The 15,390-nt window shown below is 47.0% G+C and overlaps 1 protein-coding gene across 1 annotated transcript; it reads left to right on the forward strand.

Moving 5' to 3' along the window:
- The first annotated feature begins 503 nt into the window (after positions 1-503).
- Positions 504-15,148, forward strand: C15H10orf143 (chromosome 15 C10orf143 homolog). The gene is made up of 4 exons (XM_090345605.1): positions 504-820; positions 10,303-10,467; positions 10,576-10,638; positions 14,639-15,148. Exons 1-4 carry the CDS (start codon positions 752-754, stop codon positions 14,666-14,668), a joined length of 327 nt encoding a protein of 108 aa, XP_090201731.1. The 5' UTR covers positions 504-751; the 3' UTR covers positions 14,669-15,148.
- Positions 15,149-15,390: the final 242 nt, after the last annotated feature.

Raw genomic sequence — 15,390 nt, forward strand, 5'->3', positions numbered from 1 at the left:
GTGGGAGCCCGACGAAGGCGTAGCTCCAGGGCACCGGTCCGGCAAGCGCGGGATCCCGGGGGAAAGTCCCCGTTCTGCAGGGGAGGGGGCAGAGTTTCATAATGAATATTTAACTACACTGAAGAACAGAAATACACCGGGCGACCGCCACCCACGGCACAGGCAGGCAGCGGGAGGCTCCCCAGCCCGCGCTCGGTCCGGAGCCCGGCCCGTACTCCTCCAGCGCGGCGCCGGAGGAGCCCGGCTGCCGACGGGCCGGGAGCCCCGGTAGACCGCCGCCGCCCGGAAGTGAGATGCTTCCCGGGACCACAACTCCCCGAAGCCCTCGCGGCCTCGCCCGTGTGGATTGGCTCACTGAGCTATCTGTCAGTCCAGCAGCGTCAGGAGAGGATGCCGGTGGGACGCAGCGGCCAATCACAAGAGAGAGGAGGCGGGCCGTCCCCTCGTCCCCTCGAGGGCTTGGCAGAGGCGGGACGGGTCTTGAAGAAATGGGCCCCCGGCACCTCGCGGCCGGTCTGCGACTGGAGAAGTGACCACCGACTCTTCTTTAGGGACCAGCGACCCGGGGCAGACGGGCGACGCCCCGACCCTGTGACCACAGGAGGATTCTGGGCTCCGCTACTGCTGCCTGCAACGCTCGCTCTGCCTGGCGGGGCTCCCGCGCTCCTCGGGACCACGCCCCCCACGCCTAAGCGACTTCCCGGGACACGTGACGGGGCGCGGCGCTGCCCGGCTCGGCGGCGGTGTCCTCATGGACGTCCTGTCTCTGGGAGGATGGCGGCGGCGGAGGCCTGAGGAGCTGCTTTTTCCGAGGGACGCGGTGAGGCACGGGTTCCGGGAGGAAACCTGAGGAAAGGAAAGGCGGCGCCGCGGGCGAGCCCTGCCCTCCATCCCCCGGCCTCGCCTCGGGGGGCGACCCTGCGGGCGGGAGGGGCGGGGCGACCCTCGGGGCGTGGCGTGGCGGCCCTGCGGGAGGGGCGGGGCGACCCTGGGGGCGGGGGCGAGGCGGCCCTGCGGGAGGGGCGGGGCGACCCTGGGGGCGGGGCGGCCCTGCGGGAGGGGCGGGGCGGTGGGAGGGGCAGGGCGACCCTGCGGGCGGGAGGGGCGGGGCAGCCCGGTGGGAGGAGCGGTGCGACCTTGGGGGCGTGGCGTGGAGTGGCGGGGCGACCCTGGGGGCGGGGCGGGGCGGCCCTGCGGGGGGGCGGGGCGATCCTGCCGGAGGGGCGGGGCTTGCGCGCGGCGGCCGGTCGTCCCGCCCCTCGCTCGCGCCTGCGCGGAGAAGCTGCGGGGCTGGCGCGTGCGGACGAGACTCCGGGTGCGAGGTATCGGCGACCCGGCGCGGCCCTCAGCCCTCAGGGCGGGTCCGCGGGAGGACTGCGGGCTGGCCGGGGCGGGGGAGAGGACCGCAGGGGGTTCCGGGAGGGGTCCCGGGCGAGAGCCGGGCGGGAGCAGGACGCAGACTCAGCACGGCGCCCCCGCCGCCGCGGGCCCGGGCCGCTGCCGACCCCCCGCGTCCGCGTCCCGCCGGATTCCACGGTCCTTCGCGCACCAGAGGCGAGGAAACTGAGGCGCGCGAGGTCAATCGCCGTGCGGCTGGAGCCGCCGGGAGGCCGGGCGGGCTGCGCGCGCGGCTTCGGGGCGGGTGGGCGCCGCCCGCGCCGGGAGCCGTCCAGGTGAAGCAGCAGCTCCAGGCGTGCGGCGCCGCGGCCCGGCCTGGCCCCCAGGCCCCGGAGGGCGCGGGGTCAGCCTGGAGCGCGTGTCCGCCCCCCCGGCCTGGACGGAGGCTGGCTGGTGTGAGAGCCGGGTCGCGGGCACCCGCCGACGCGTCGGCTGAGGCCTCGGCGCTGGTATTGCTTATCTGACAGTTGGGCAGCTCCTGGCCCGAGCGCAGGCCCCTTGGCCTGGCTGCCCCAGAGCTGGCCCAGGACCCCTCCGGCGGTTGACCGAAGGTAGGAGAGTCTGATGGACTTTGCTTCTCCAGCCGGGCCTCAGACCAAGTATTCTCAGGGGCAGCGATGAGAGGCCGACCCCACCCACCAGACCCCCGGGGGTCGCCTGGCTGGGGACTGCAAAGCGGTCAGCTTCGGGTCCCACTCTCATCATCATCACTTAGCCATGGGGCTTGGCCGCTGTCCCTGAGCTCTTCACCTGAAGGCTAGAGCCCTGCCACTTAAGCCACAGTGCCACTTGTGATTTTCTAGTGGTGGATTGGACTTCCATGTCCAGGCTGGGTTTGAACCTTGATCCTACGATTACCGGTGTGAGCCGCCGGTGCCCAGCCTAACTCCCATTTTGTATGGAGCTACTCCTTGTCAGCACCGTTTGCCTTTCTTCCCTCTCGTCCTCAGTGCTGAGGGTGGAACCTAGGGCCTTATGCATGTTAGGCAAGCACCCTGTCCCTGGCTAAATCCCCAGCCTTGTCTGTCGTTTTCATGGTGGCCATTCTGGAAGGTGAGAAGTGGTGTTCCATTGTGCTTTAAATGATGAACATCGATCGTTTCCTATAGTTAATGGTTCTTTATATGCTTTCATTGCAGGAATTTTCCCCTCCAGTTTTTTTGTATTGTTTTGTTTTCTGCAGTCTGGAGCTTGGCCTAGTAGTAGATTGTTCACTTAACATGCATGAAGCCCTGGGTTTAATTCTTGGCACCACGTACACAGAAAAAGAAGTGGTGTTGTGGCACAAGTGGTAGAGCACTAGCCTTGAGAAAGCCCAAAGACAGTGCCCAAGCCCTGAGTTCAAGCCCCAACACTGGCCAGAAAAAAAAAAAAAGCTCTTTTTCTTTTAAAAATTTTATCTTATTTTTATTTCTTTTCTTTTTTTCTTTTTTTTTGGGGGGGGGGTGGCAGTCATCGGGCTTGAACTCTGTGCCTGAGTGCTATTCCTGAGCTCTTCAGTTCATGGCTAGCACCCTACCGCTTGTGCCACAGCACTACTTCCAGTTTTCTGGTGGTTAATTGGAGATAAGAGTCTCACAGACTTTCCTGCCTGAGGTTGGTTTCGAACCATGATTCGCAGATTTCAGTCTCCTGAGTAGCTAGGATTTACAAGTGTGAGCCAAATGCTGTCATTTGCAGCCCCACAATTTCAAAAGTGATGAAATTCAGTTTTTCAAATTATTTCTTCTATGGATTACACTGTTAGTATTTGAGAAATCTCTGCCTGTCTTAATTAATATCTCAAATTTTTTACTATGATCTCTAAATATTTTATGCTATTTGTGAGTGTATGTGTGTGTTTGTTTTGGGTCAGCATATCACTGTGTATCCAAGCAGGCCTCAAACTCAGGTCCTCCGCCCCTGCCTCCCAAGTGTCGGGATTACAGGCTTTATTGCATTAGATATCTGGTCCATTTAAGTGTTTGCTTGTGTTCAGAGGCAGAGTCCTTTGTTCACCTTCCTTTTTGTTGGATCAATCATGGGGCTTGAACTCTGCACCTGGGCATTGTTGGTGCTGAGCTCCTCAGCTCATGGCTACCACTCTACCCCTGGAGCCACAGCCCACTTACAGTTTTCTAGTGGTTAATTAGAGATAAGAGTCTGATGGACTGTAGTGCCCGGGCCAGTGCCCGGGCAGGCTTTGAATCAGGATCCTCAGATCTCAGCCTCCGTAGTAGCTAGGATTACAGGCGTGAGCCACCACACCAGGCTCATTCATCTTAAATGTGGGTGTTGAGTCATCCCAACACTACTCCTGATAGACGTTTCTTCCACCGATCCCTTCTGACACTGTTGTCTAATGCTATTTGACCAGAGATAGGACATCTTTCTGCATGTGGTTTTCCTTATGCCATAGCACACTCTTGACACTGGAGCCATAGGCTACGGCTACATTCAGTTGTGAAGTCTTTTCATGCATTATTTAGCTTTTAGTGTGTTTTATTTTTAAATCTTGTTTCTGTAACTAGACTGAAAGTACACTGAAGCCCCAGCACCATCTTTTCAAATCCCCAGGCCTCACTGAGTTGTCAAAAGCCCCTGGCCTCATTTTCCCAGTCCCTAGATGTAAATAAAACTTTTGCCTTCCATCACTGCAGGACCATTGTGAGGAAATGAAGTTACACAGCGGAAACACTTGAAACTAGCTTTCTGTAAATACAAGGGACAGGGCTGTGCTTAACCAGGAAATATGTGTAATTACTTTAAGATTGTTAATATTAATTAGATTTACAATTTATGCTTACAGTGTACTTGTAAATCCATTAAAAAATTGTATACTCTGGTTTGAACTCTTAACCTTGTGCAGGTACTTTACCATTTGAGCCACACCCGTTTCTTTCATAGCTTTTTGGATAGAGTCTTGGCATTTTTCCCTAAAGCTGTCCTGGAGCTTGGTCCTCCTACTTAATGCCTCCCATGTGTCTAGGATTGCTGGTGTACACCACTGCTCTCAGCTTGTTTGTGGAAATGAGGTCTTTCTTTTTGCTGTTTCCTCCTAAGGAGCTGAGATTGCAGGTCTGAGCCACTGCACTCAGTCTGTATTTGCTGTCTCTGACTTCCCATCTCTTCCTCCTGAGGAGCCGAGATAGCAGGTATGAGCCCCTGTGCTCAAAGATTTGGTAAATCTTTCCAATGAAAATTTAATTTTCAGCAAATACAACATGCAGTTTTTAAATTTAAGAGTTTAACTTTTTACTGAATAAATTGCAAAAGACGTTTAGTCAGAAAGCCCAAAGCCTATGTCACCATCAAACCCCTGGATTCTTTCTCCTCCTTGGTTGGGCAGCAGTGGGGCAGAGGCAGGATCCTCCTGCTGCTGTGGCAAGGGCTTCTGAAGCAAGTCTTCCAGCCCTGCACAGCCAGGCTCCCAATGCTGACACTGGCTGGAGGCTATGCAGACGAGCCAGTCCACAGCACGTCAGCATTTACACGGCCACCTTCACGGGCCCTGATCTGTGGTGGTCATTGCATCGAGGCTGCAGCCAGTGACCAAAGGGATACAGGAAGCCCTTCAGGCTCGGAGGGCTCCTGACTGCAGTGTGTGTGTCCAGTGCAGTGAACCTGTGGCCTGGGGAAATTTTTCCTTTCCCAGTGACAGGCAGAGCACCTGTTGGTAGTCAGGTACAAGGAAATGTCATTTGGGTTCTTCCTCTTTTGTTCAGGAGTGTAAGAATGGGTTTCTTTGCTCTTTTCTATCATGTACCAAAGCTAGCTATCAAAAGCCAACTACTTAATTGTAGTAGAATTAAAACAAAGGCACGGTGCCTTTATAGGACAAGTGATTGTCAGGATAAAGATCTCAAAAATTCACACTGGTCAATGAGAACTCTGAAAATACCTTCAGAATGGAGGATTTTTTTGTTCATCTTCATATAAAATTATTTCAGAAAATATACTTTCTGAAGTATTTATCACATGCAGTCCTGAGATCTAGCCTTTTTTTTTTTTTTTTGCAATAGGGAAGTAGGAATACAGGTATATTTTATTTCACATTTTATGGGTCAAAAAAAAAAGAAAAAGAAAAAAAGACAAAACCACTAAAGTGGAAGTCAACAGAAAATGCATCAGATAAATCTTTTCTTATAAGTTAAACTGAAGAAAAACATCTATAATTTCATCTAAGAAAACTATTAAAGTCAGGTGTATCCTGCTGGTTTCAGATTAGTTGAAAATTGCATCTGAATCTTTTTAGTTGTAAATGTAAACCTTTTTTAAAAAATCAGGATAGGAGGGTGGGTGGGAAGTTCTGAGATCTAGTCTTTTATCTTGGTTTTAACATTTGTATTGTACATATTTAACTCATACAGCGTACCGCATACTTGCTTGCTCCAGGGTGACAGGTGTTTATGAATGTTTAATTTTCTTGCTGTGCTTATTAAAGAGAGTGCACAGTGCTTTTCTGTTATAGAGCTAAGGGGTTGTGGCCAGTGGTCTTCCTTCTCTCTCTTCCTGCAGAGATTGAGTAGTTTCAGGACACAGTCTCATTCCCAGGGGACTAGCCCTGTCTCCCTTGCTACCAGAGCGTGGTTTTCTGTTTCCTGCCACAAGGTGTGGGGCCCCAACCCCCCAGCAGCCTGAACCATCCAAAGAACATCAGCTCACTGTGGCACAATGAGTGACTGCAAGCCCGCTATTTTTTTTTTTTCTAATTTACTAGTCCTGGGGCTTGAACTCGGCCTGGGCACTGTCCCTTAGCTTCTTTTGCTCAAGGCTAGCTCTCTACCACTTGAGCCACACCACCAATTCCAGCCTTTTCTGTTACTATGGCACTGAGAAATTGAATCCAGGGCTTCAATGCTTGCTAGGCAATCACTCTACTACTAAACCACATCCCCAGTTCCAAGTCCACTAATCTTAATGGGCCAAATGTCATTTCCTCTCACAGAAATTATTTTGAGTGTAGATCATAAAGTGTAGATTCTGGTGTATTTATGCATGGCTGTGCTTCCCTTTCCTGAGATAAGAGTAAAGGAAAGTAGTATTGCTGGTACCCATCGAGAATTCACTGGTAGGAGAAGTCAGGACCTACATGTTTGATGTCCACTCCCTTCCTGTAAGCCCACATTATTAAGAGTTGACAGCAAACCAATATGATGTCATACTTTCTGGCAGTCTTGTGATTTGAACTCGGAGCCTCCATCTTGGTAGGCAGGCGCTGTACTACTTGAGCCACACTGTGGGACCAGCACATCCGATTCCTTTCTGTAGCATAAATATTGAGCAGGTTGGGAATGATCTTGAGCATTGGTCTTCAAACTTTCTTTTAACTTAGGTGAATATGTGGAATGTTTGAAGTACTTGAGAAGGTGATTGAGATTACTGTAACGCTTGGCCTAAGGGATTGTTTGTTTGTTGTATGATAGAACTGTGTTGAACTCAGGGCCTTGGGCTTTGGCTTGACTTTTTCTGCTTGTGGAACTTGAGCTACACCTCCAGTTCCAGTCTTTTGCTGGTTAGTTGGACATAAGAATCTCTCAGATTTAATCGTCTAAGCTGGTTTTAAACCCCAGTCCTCAGAACTCAGCCTCCTGGGTAGCTAGGACTACAGATAGCCATTACAGCCAAGTTAAAGCCTTTTTTGTTGTTGTTGTTGGTCATGGAAGTTGAATTCTGGGCATGGGTCCTGTCTCTGAGCCCTTCAGCTCAAGGCTACTGCTCTACCACTTGAGCCATGGCGCTGCTTCTCGTTTTCTAGTTGTTAATTAGAGACGAGTCTCATGGATTTTAGTGCCCGGGCTGGCTTTGAACTGGGATCCTAACGTAGCTCCCTAACGTAGCTAGGATTATAGGCTTAAGCTACCAGCATCCAGCTTTTTTTTTTTTTTTTTTTTTTTTGGTGCCATTTCTAAAGTTTGAACTCTGGGTTTTGTAAGCCTGTTTGATGGAATTTTCTGTCATCACCTAGTGTACCCTTCCACAGAATCTACTAGATTGAATTCCCTAAGTTCTTGTATCGATGATGATGATGATGATGATGATGATAATGATGATGAAGATTTTTGGTGCTAGTATTGGGACTTAAGCTCAAGGCCTAGATGCTGTCCCTTAGCTCTTTCATTCAAGGCTGGTACTTCATCACTTGAGCCACATCTCTTACTTCCTCACAGGCTTTGCTGCTTAGGATAGTTTTGAACCCAGATCCTCAGCTCTGAGTCTTCTGGGTATTTAGGATTATTACAGGTAAGGACCATAGCATCTGGCCAAGTAACTTTGACTTTTGATGGTAAACATGAAAATCTTGCTCTAGAATTTCCTTGGAGCCAGGCACCAGAGACTCATACCTATAATCCTAGCTACTCTAGGGGCTGAGACTCACCATTCAAAGCCAGCCCAGGCAAAAAAGCCCTGGTGAGACTCTTACCTTTAAGGTGTGCCTTAAAGTGGTAAAGCACTAGCCTTGAGCAAAAAATAAAAAGAGCTCTGGGACTGCACCCAGGCCCCAATGACTAGCCAAAAAAAATTATATATATATATATATATATATAATATATATATCTTTAAAGTTTATTAAATTGTGGTCCCACTTTTTTCTTTGACCCCAGTCAGATTTCTTTGCCTTTGGAAAATTACTGATTTCTGTACAGTTAGGACTTAAGGACTTAATCTTTGAATTCTGACAGTTTATTAGGCTATGTATCAAGAGTTGATCATTCTGGGTTGATTTGGTAGTAGTGGGTTTTGAACTCAGGACTGTAAACTTGCCAGGCTGGCACTCTTTCACTTGAGCTATACCTTAGGCCTGCCTTTTGCTGGTAATTTTGCAGGTGGAAACTATTACATTTTTCTGCTGGCGCTGGTATTGAATGACAGTCCTCCAGACCTCTGCTTGTTTGTTTGCTTCTTTCTTTCTTATATATATATTTTTGTGTGTGTGAGTCATCTGGCTTGAACTGGGCCTGGGCCCTGTCTGTCCCTGAGCTCTTCGGCTCAAGGCTATCACCCTACCCTTGAGCCAAGCCCCACTTCCTGTTTTCTAGAGGTTAATGGGGGATAAGAGTGTTGAGTCCTTTTGTGTCCTTTTTTGTGCCCTGGCTGGCTTCGAACCTTGATCCTCAGATCTCAGTCTCCTGAGTAGCTAGGATTACAAGCGTGAGCCATGGTGCCTGGCCAGACCTCAGCTTTCTGAGTAGCTAAAGTTACAGGTGTGAGTGAGTCGCTGAAGCTGGGTTGTGAGACAGTGGGTTTTGAAGAAGGCCTCTAAACTGTACCTGTGTGCTCTGTTTGTGGACTGCAGCCTGGGCCCTGGTGAGCACTGACACTTTGATAAGCTTTCATATTTAGAGTGGATCTTCTGGGGTCTGTGTCAGTCACCCCTGGGCCACTGGAGCCTCTTCCCTTTCTTCATGATGGTTCTTCTCCTATGTGTTCAGTGCCACGGTTCCTTTGAGTGTGGGCATGACAGGGGCACGTGGCATAGGTGTGGTGGGTGAGGTGCTGCCACCTGACTCGGTTGGCAGCAGTTTTCTCCTTCCTACCTTGATGATCAGCTTTCCACTGCTTAATTTTTTTTTTTTTTTTTTTGTTTTTTTTGTTTTGCCAGTCCTGGGCTTGAGCTCAGGGCCTGAGCACTGTCCTTGGACTTTCACAAGGCTAGAGCTCTACCACTTGAGCCTCAGCACCACTTCCGACTTTTTTTTTCTACGTATGTGGGACCAAGGAATCGAACCCAGGTCTTCATGCATGCCAGGCAAGCACTGTACCACTAGGCCAAACTCCCAGCCCTTTCTCTGCTAATTTATGCCAAGTTTTGGCTGGAGCTGGGGCCTGCTCTTCCTCGGTTGCTGTCTCCTACTCTTGGATCAGGAGCAAGCTGTGCATCTACCCATGTTATCCTTCCTGGGAGACAGGCATTTACCTCCACAGTTACCTTAAGTGGATTTAAATATTCTATTTTTTACCTTATTCCTTTAGTATACATCTTTGGGTGAGTTCGAGAATGATTTTAAATCAACAACAACAAAACTAATGCTCTAAATCCATGACCTAACTTTTAACATTGAACAAATCCGTGAGGGTAAAAATGTCAATTTAGAAAATGCCAGGTAAACATTATGCATAGTAAATAAGCACATCATTTGACAGAGATGGTGCCTTGCCCCTGCTGGTAAGTAAGAGTCTGCCCCCAGCAGATATGGCAGTGCATTCTGACCTGGAGGCATCCAGCAGCAAACCTTTGTGGGTGGCCTGCAGTCCTCCTCCGTATTCCTGAGGACCAGGGCTTCTGTCTCTTGGACTTTGTCACCAAGCAATGTGGCTTAACAAATACAGAGGGCTTGAGATTTTAAGGTGAGATACTTTCTGTTGAGCACTGGGGGATTACTTTTGCAGTTTCTTCTTTAGTTCATGTGGAAGAGAAAACCAAGTGTCAACTTTTCCAAAAATCACACTATTATAAGCTGTGTGTGGATTTTGAAATCAATAAAATTAATTTGCTCTTGAATACCAGTAAGACAGAGAATTAGTCATGTGTGAATTATTCATGTTGTATTAAGGAAGTATGTAACGTGATACTAAACAAAAGTGTTGAAGCATATAACTAGTTTCTTGAACAAAAATGATGGGTTTTGTAGATTTTCAATAAGGCAGTCACAATAGTTTATTACAAGAGTTTCAGCCAAAATGGCTTAAAATGACTATTTTAAACCCATAAAGCTAAGTAATATCAGACAGTGCTAGAAATAATGAGGTTAAGTGTAATGGATGGTGGTTATTCCTGAACTGGGGAAGTTGAACGTCATCTCCTCAGATGCCCATCAAGGTTCCCAGCTCTACAGAGGTTAGTGTTTGGAGCTTTGGTTTCCTGAAAGCAGATTCAGTTAGTGCCTTCCAAGGCCATCTCATGTGAGCTTTTATTTGTTTTAGAAACGGGCCTGCAGGAGACCAGAAGTCAGTGAGCACGAGGGTGGCTGTCAGCATGCGGGCACTTGGACCCCAGCACCCAGGAGCCCAGAAGACCAGCAGCATGTGACACAAGCCCGAACCCCCGCACCTCCCCCTGAGGTGGACCAGGGCAGGCCAAGCTCAGAGGTGTGTTCCTGTCATCCCTGAAGCACTTGGGAATCCATTTGAGTATTTTAGTAAAAATTGTAAATGATGACTGTTTTAATGCATCTGTGCCTGTGATTTGTTTCACAGACTCCTCAGAACAGTGAAAGGAGCTCAGCCCAGCCTTGCCCAAGATGCATTGCAGGGGAATCTGTAAGTGCATTAACCTTCTCGCTATGACATGAAAGATAGGCTTCTTAAATATTAGATCCATAAAGCAAAGTTAATAAAAACTGCAATCACATTTCTAAGGAGGAAGGGACATAAACAGAGGGTAAGATTGATCTGAGTTTGTCTTACCATTCTATTGGGGTGCATACTAATTTGTTTCTAACTTCAGATCAGAAATAGAAATGATAAGTCCAGTTTTAGGAAGAAACCACTATGTGTAAAGTTCAAAATCATTTAAGGATACCTCGGAGAAAAGACCTGAGTAAGTTTTTCTTGCATGTTTTTATAAACTTTCTCATAAATCATAGATCTGAGAAGGAAACACAGCGTTTACACCACCATTCAAAGTAGATGAGGTCAGAAACTGCCAGAGTCAATTCTCAGTCTCGACTGTGGGGCAGAATATCATAAAGTATATATTAGCATAATAATACCTTTGTTATTAATTTTGAACTTACTCTAAGAACAAGTTAATATGTTTTTGATAACCTCTATAATGCTTGGTTTTTTTTATTTTAAATTTGAAATCTTAATATTGTAATAAAATAGAATTGCATTTAAATTCCAGACATGAGAGAGAGAGAGAGAGAGAGAGAGAGAGAGAGAGAGAGAGAGAGAGAAAGAGAGTCCTAGAGAGAAAAGAAACCAAGAGAGAAAAGTACGTGTGCGTGTGTGTGTGTGTTTTTATTGTTCCTGAGATGTTCATAGAAATAAGTGTATTGCTCTGCTTTTTAAAAATTATATTTTTATGATCTCTAAAGTAGTTTTACAAAGGAATTGCCATTTAACAAATCAGTGTGTATAAGTACAATGCACCTTGACCCGTGTCACATCACCTTTTCATGAGTGTCTGTGAAAGGGTCTTCAGTGGGCACACTGCAGTTTAGTATACTGTGTTTTACAGGGCTGGGCTGATTCTGTACTAAACCAAACACTGTGGCAGCTGCATGAACTGCTGATTATCTCAAGTCATTAGACAAAGATGAAAAAGTGTAGTGTCCACCTTTTTTAAGTTTAGCAATTTGAGTTTAATTTGCTTATGTTGATTCAGATAGTTACCAAATATACTCTGGAATGTAAATAAGTAGAACCTGAGAAATTATGGTCCAGTGGCCTACTTGTTGCTGACGGATGCTACTCTTTCCCTGTTCCACCCCTTCCCTTGGTGTGTGTCTTTCAAATCCCACCATCTGTCAGAGGCAAGCACTTGGAATGCAGTGTGGATTTTTTATGCTCTGAAAGGTTGTGTTCTGGCATGAATAGCTTAAAAAAATATTTAGCTCAAGCAACTGATTGGATCATTTGGCTAATATTCTGTTTGAACAACAGTACCTATTTGATTAGGGTTTTTCTTTTCTTCGTAATTCCCCAAGCTTGCTTCTGTTAGTTTCATAGGAAATGAATCTGTGAGCAGAAAGTCTACATTGATATGTAAATATCTTTTTTTTTTGTTAATGCTCAATATTCTTTTCATCTAAATTTTAGAAACTGACTTTAAAAAGTCAGTTTCCTTTTATTTGTAGTTATTCTCAATAAAATTTCACCCAGGCTTGGGCGTTTTAATATTTACCCCCACTATTTCTAAAAGTCTTATGTAAATAAAGATTGAAATGTGAATTTGCAAAATCACACCTCTTGATATTTGAACAGACTATGGCTGCATATATCTTCTTTTTCTAATAATATGGCTAGTTTCTCTCCTAAGCTTTTAAAATAATGAGATACTTACTATTTTTATATCCTAAAACATCAAAAGGTTCAGTGTTAAATAAAAAGCAAACACTTTTTTTTTTTTTAGAAATGCAAGAACCCAGGGAGTAGTACTTAACGGGAAATCAGCGATGGGCAACAATTCCCAATTTCAGAAGACTCTATTAAAGTCAAGGCTCCATTCACAATTGCTTATCTGCCCATGAGCACACCCTTGCCCTGCCTGAGCTCATTAGGTTATCCCAGACGCCTTCCTGAATCCAAGAGGAGCCTAGGGGCCTGCATCAGTGGTAGTTTGTATGGAATCCCTGACTGCAAATTTGCATGTGCTCCCATGTGTTTGACCTCTGGGATATTTGTCAGACGATAATAAGTTTTTCTCCAAATCATCTATATCCATGTTTTACTTGGCATTTGGTCTTGTGTTCCTTTTTACTTTCATTTTTTTGAAATCATTGAATTTCTCACATATTAAAGACTTTTTACTGTAGGCTACAAATGCTTTTTTTTTTTTTTGGTCAGTTGTAGGGCTTGAACTCTAGGTGCTATATCACTGAGCTTCTTTGCTCAAGGATAGCACTCTTAACTTTGAGACACAGCACCACTTCTCTTTTGGGTGATTAAGAGTCTCCCAGTCTTTCCTGCCCAGGCTGGCTTTAAACCATAATCCTCTAATCCCAGCCTCCTGAGTAGCTAGGATTATAGGCATGAGCCACCAGCATCCAACTCAAACTCATTTTCCAAGATTCCATGTTGGTCCCTCTATTTGGTCCATTCTGACTCATTGTTATAGTTGCTGATAGTCTCAAGTGATGGATGGTACCATTTTCACGTAGGCGCACCTCCTCTTAGCCCTATGTGACTGCTCACATTGCTGAAGATGGGATTGTATGTCAGGGTCTTCCTACATTTGGTGTCTGCTCCTGCCCAGTGCTGGTCTGCCTGTGCTCACGGCCCTGCCCTGTCTAGCACTGAGCATCCTGAAGCAGTATGGAGGAAAGCTGTCACCAGCAGCTTTCCTTTCCTTCCACAGACTGAGAGCAGTCAGCTTGGCCATGGAAATCATACTGTTCTTTGTAAATCCAGACCAATTAATCAAGACTTAAGTAGTGTACCAAAGGTCTCTAAAATAATCAGAAGATCAATGCATGATCAGGTGTGTGTGGCGTGGCGTCTGGTCTGTACATGCTGTAATGCTTTCCTGCACTGCAGTCCTTTAGGGCTGAGCACCTCGGGGTTTTACCATCAGGGTAAGCAGTTTCTGGTTCTTCCTTAGCTTTCTGCCTCCTTTGTCATCCTCTGCAGTGCACTGTGGAGACTGCCTGGCCTCTGGTTTCTGGGTAGGTGTAGCCATAGGAGGCACTGCCAGGACACTGGAGCACAGGGAAGGACTGAAGCCAAGGCCCTCCTCCCCTTCCCGCTCTACTAGAGCTTCCCCAGAACCTTCCCTCCACGGTCCTGATTCCTGCAGGAAGTCCCCACTTTTGTGGTGGTTCTGATGGCTCTGCCACAGTGTTTCCTCTTTGTTCATCTAGATTCCAGAGAGTGTGGAAGCTTTCTTCTACGGGGAGGAAGGAGTTGTTTGACTCATTCTGACTGGACCCTTCCCGGGTGAATTAGCAAGCAATGGACATATTCTCCTGGAGGAATCAAAGCTTGCCATTTTGCACAGAGGCCTCTAGGTCTTGCTGCCCACCCTTGGGCCTCATTCCTTTGTGCAGCAAGCTCAGCAACCCAAGTGTGTGCTGGCCCAGTTGTGGGCTCTGTGGGAAAAGGTACTTGCTGCTGTCTTTATCTGGAGGCAGTATGGTGGAGTAGACAGTGGTGAGTTGCTGCGTGAAACGTTAGCCAGCCTGATGTGTCTGGGCATTCTCTGAGGAGAAGCCCTTCTCCCCCTATGATGCTGGATACCAGCCTGTACATTCAGTCATGGCGTGTGTGTGTGTGTGTGTGTGTGTGTATGCATGCATGCGCGCGTGTACATATGCCTGTGTGTGTCAGTCCTGGGGCTTGAACTCAGGGCCTGGGCACTCTCCCTTAGCTTCTTTAGCTCAAGGCTCCCACTCTACTCCTAAGCCACATTCCCAGCCACCTACTCTATATATCTTAATTGAAATATAATATATATTAAAAATGTATGAAAGTATACTTAACCTGCAAAATCATGCATACTCATGAGAATGGGCCTAGTCATCATAAGTGGAGTGCTGGAATTGGTAAGCATACAGCTAAGTACACTAACATGCATGGTGTGTTGTTCTTACCATTGCAGGGCCATTTTAACCACACCAGGGATGGTTAGAAGATGCAAACTGAAAACAAGAAGATTGTAGTTTGATTTTGAACTCTCCATGTGACGGCAAATGTAAACCCCTTACAGATGTGCCTACCTGTTCAAATAGCTGCTCAGGTGATCCTGTGCATCGCTCCTGGCCTTCTTGAAATGTGCTGGAATAGGGAGATCAATTGTATTATTTAAAAGTTAAAGGAAATTCTGCTCCAAACTTCCCATGATGCTTGGGAACCCTGTAGCCGATGAAATAATTGTAGCCACAGATGTACAGTCTCACTCTTTTTATACTTTCCCATTGTTTTGAGGATGTATCCAGGACTGCTTAGATACATTTTTTAATTAAAAGACTTATTTTTATATATAAAATTCTCTATAATCTCAAAGTGAATTTTACTAAGTACTAGTTCTGTTCTATATAATTTTCCAGCTGAAGTTACCAGGAATAGAACACATTTTCTATTAAAATGGAAATTGCTTATTTTCTCTTGAGTTTTCAGTGTGGAGCTTGCTGTTATCTTTCTGGCTTCATGAGGGGGCCGGAAGGTTGGCTTAGTGGTCGAGTGCTTGCCTAGCATGCTTGAGGACCCGGTTCAATTCGTCAGGACCACATACATAGAAAAAAGCCAGAAGTGGTGCTGTGACTCAAATGGTAAAGCTCTGTCCTTGAGAAAATCCTAGGATAGTGCTCAGGCCCTGAGGTCAAGCCCAGGACTGGCTAAATAAATAAATAA

Source organism: Megascapheus bottae, chromosome 15 (genome assembly GCF_031878675.1).
Source record: "Megascapheus bottae isolate mThoBot1 chromosome 15, mThoBot2.hap1, whole genome shotgun sequence".
Lineage (NCBI taxonomy): Eukaryota > Metazoa > Chordata > Mammalia > Rodentia > Geomyidae > Megascapheus > Megascapheus bottae.

Excerpts from the sequence above, each read along its gene's own strand:
- C15H10orf143 (XM_090345605.1), top strand. The coding sequence starts at position 752 with ATGGACGTCCTGTCTCTGGGAGGATGGCGGCGGCGGAGGCCTGAGGAG. Across the intron at positions 821-10,302 it reads TGCTTTTTCCGAGGGACGCG|AAACGGGCCTGCAGGAGACC; the intron begins GTGAGGCACGGG and ends TATTTGTTTTAG. Across the intron at positions 10,639-14,638 it reads GATGCATTGCAGGGGAATCT|GGCCATTTTAACCACACCAG; the intron begins GTAAGTGCATTA and ends TTACCATTGCAG.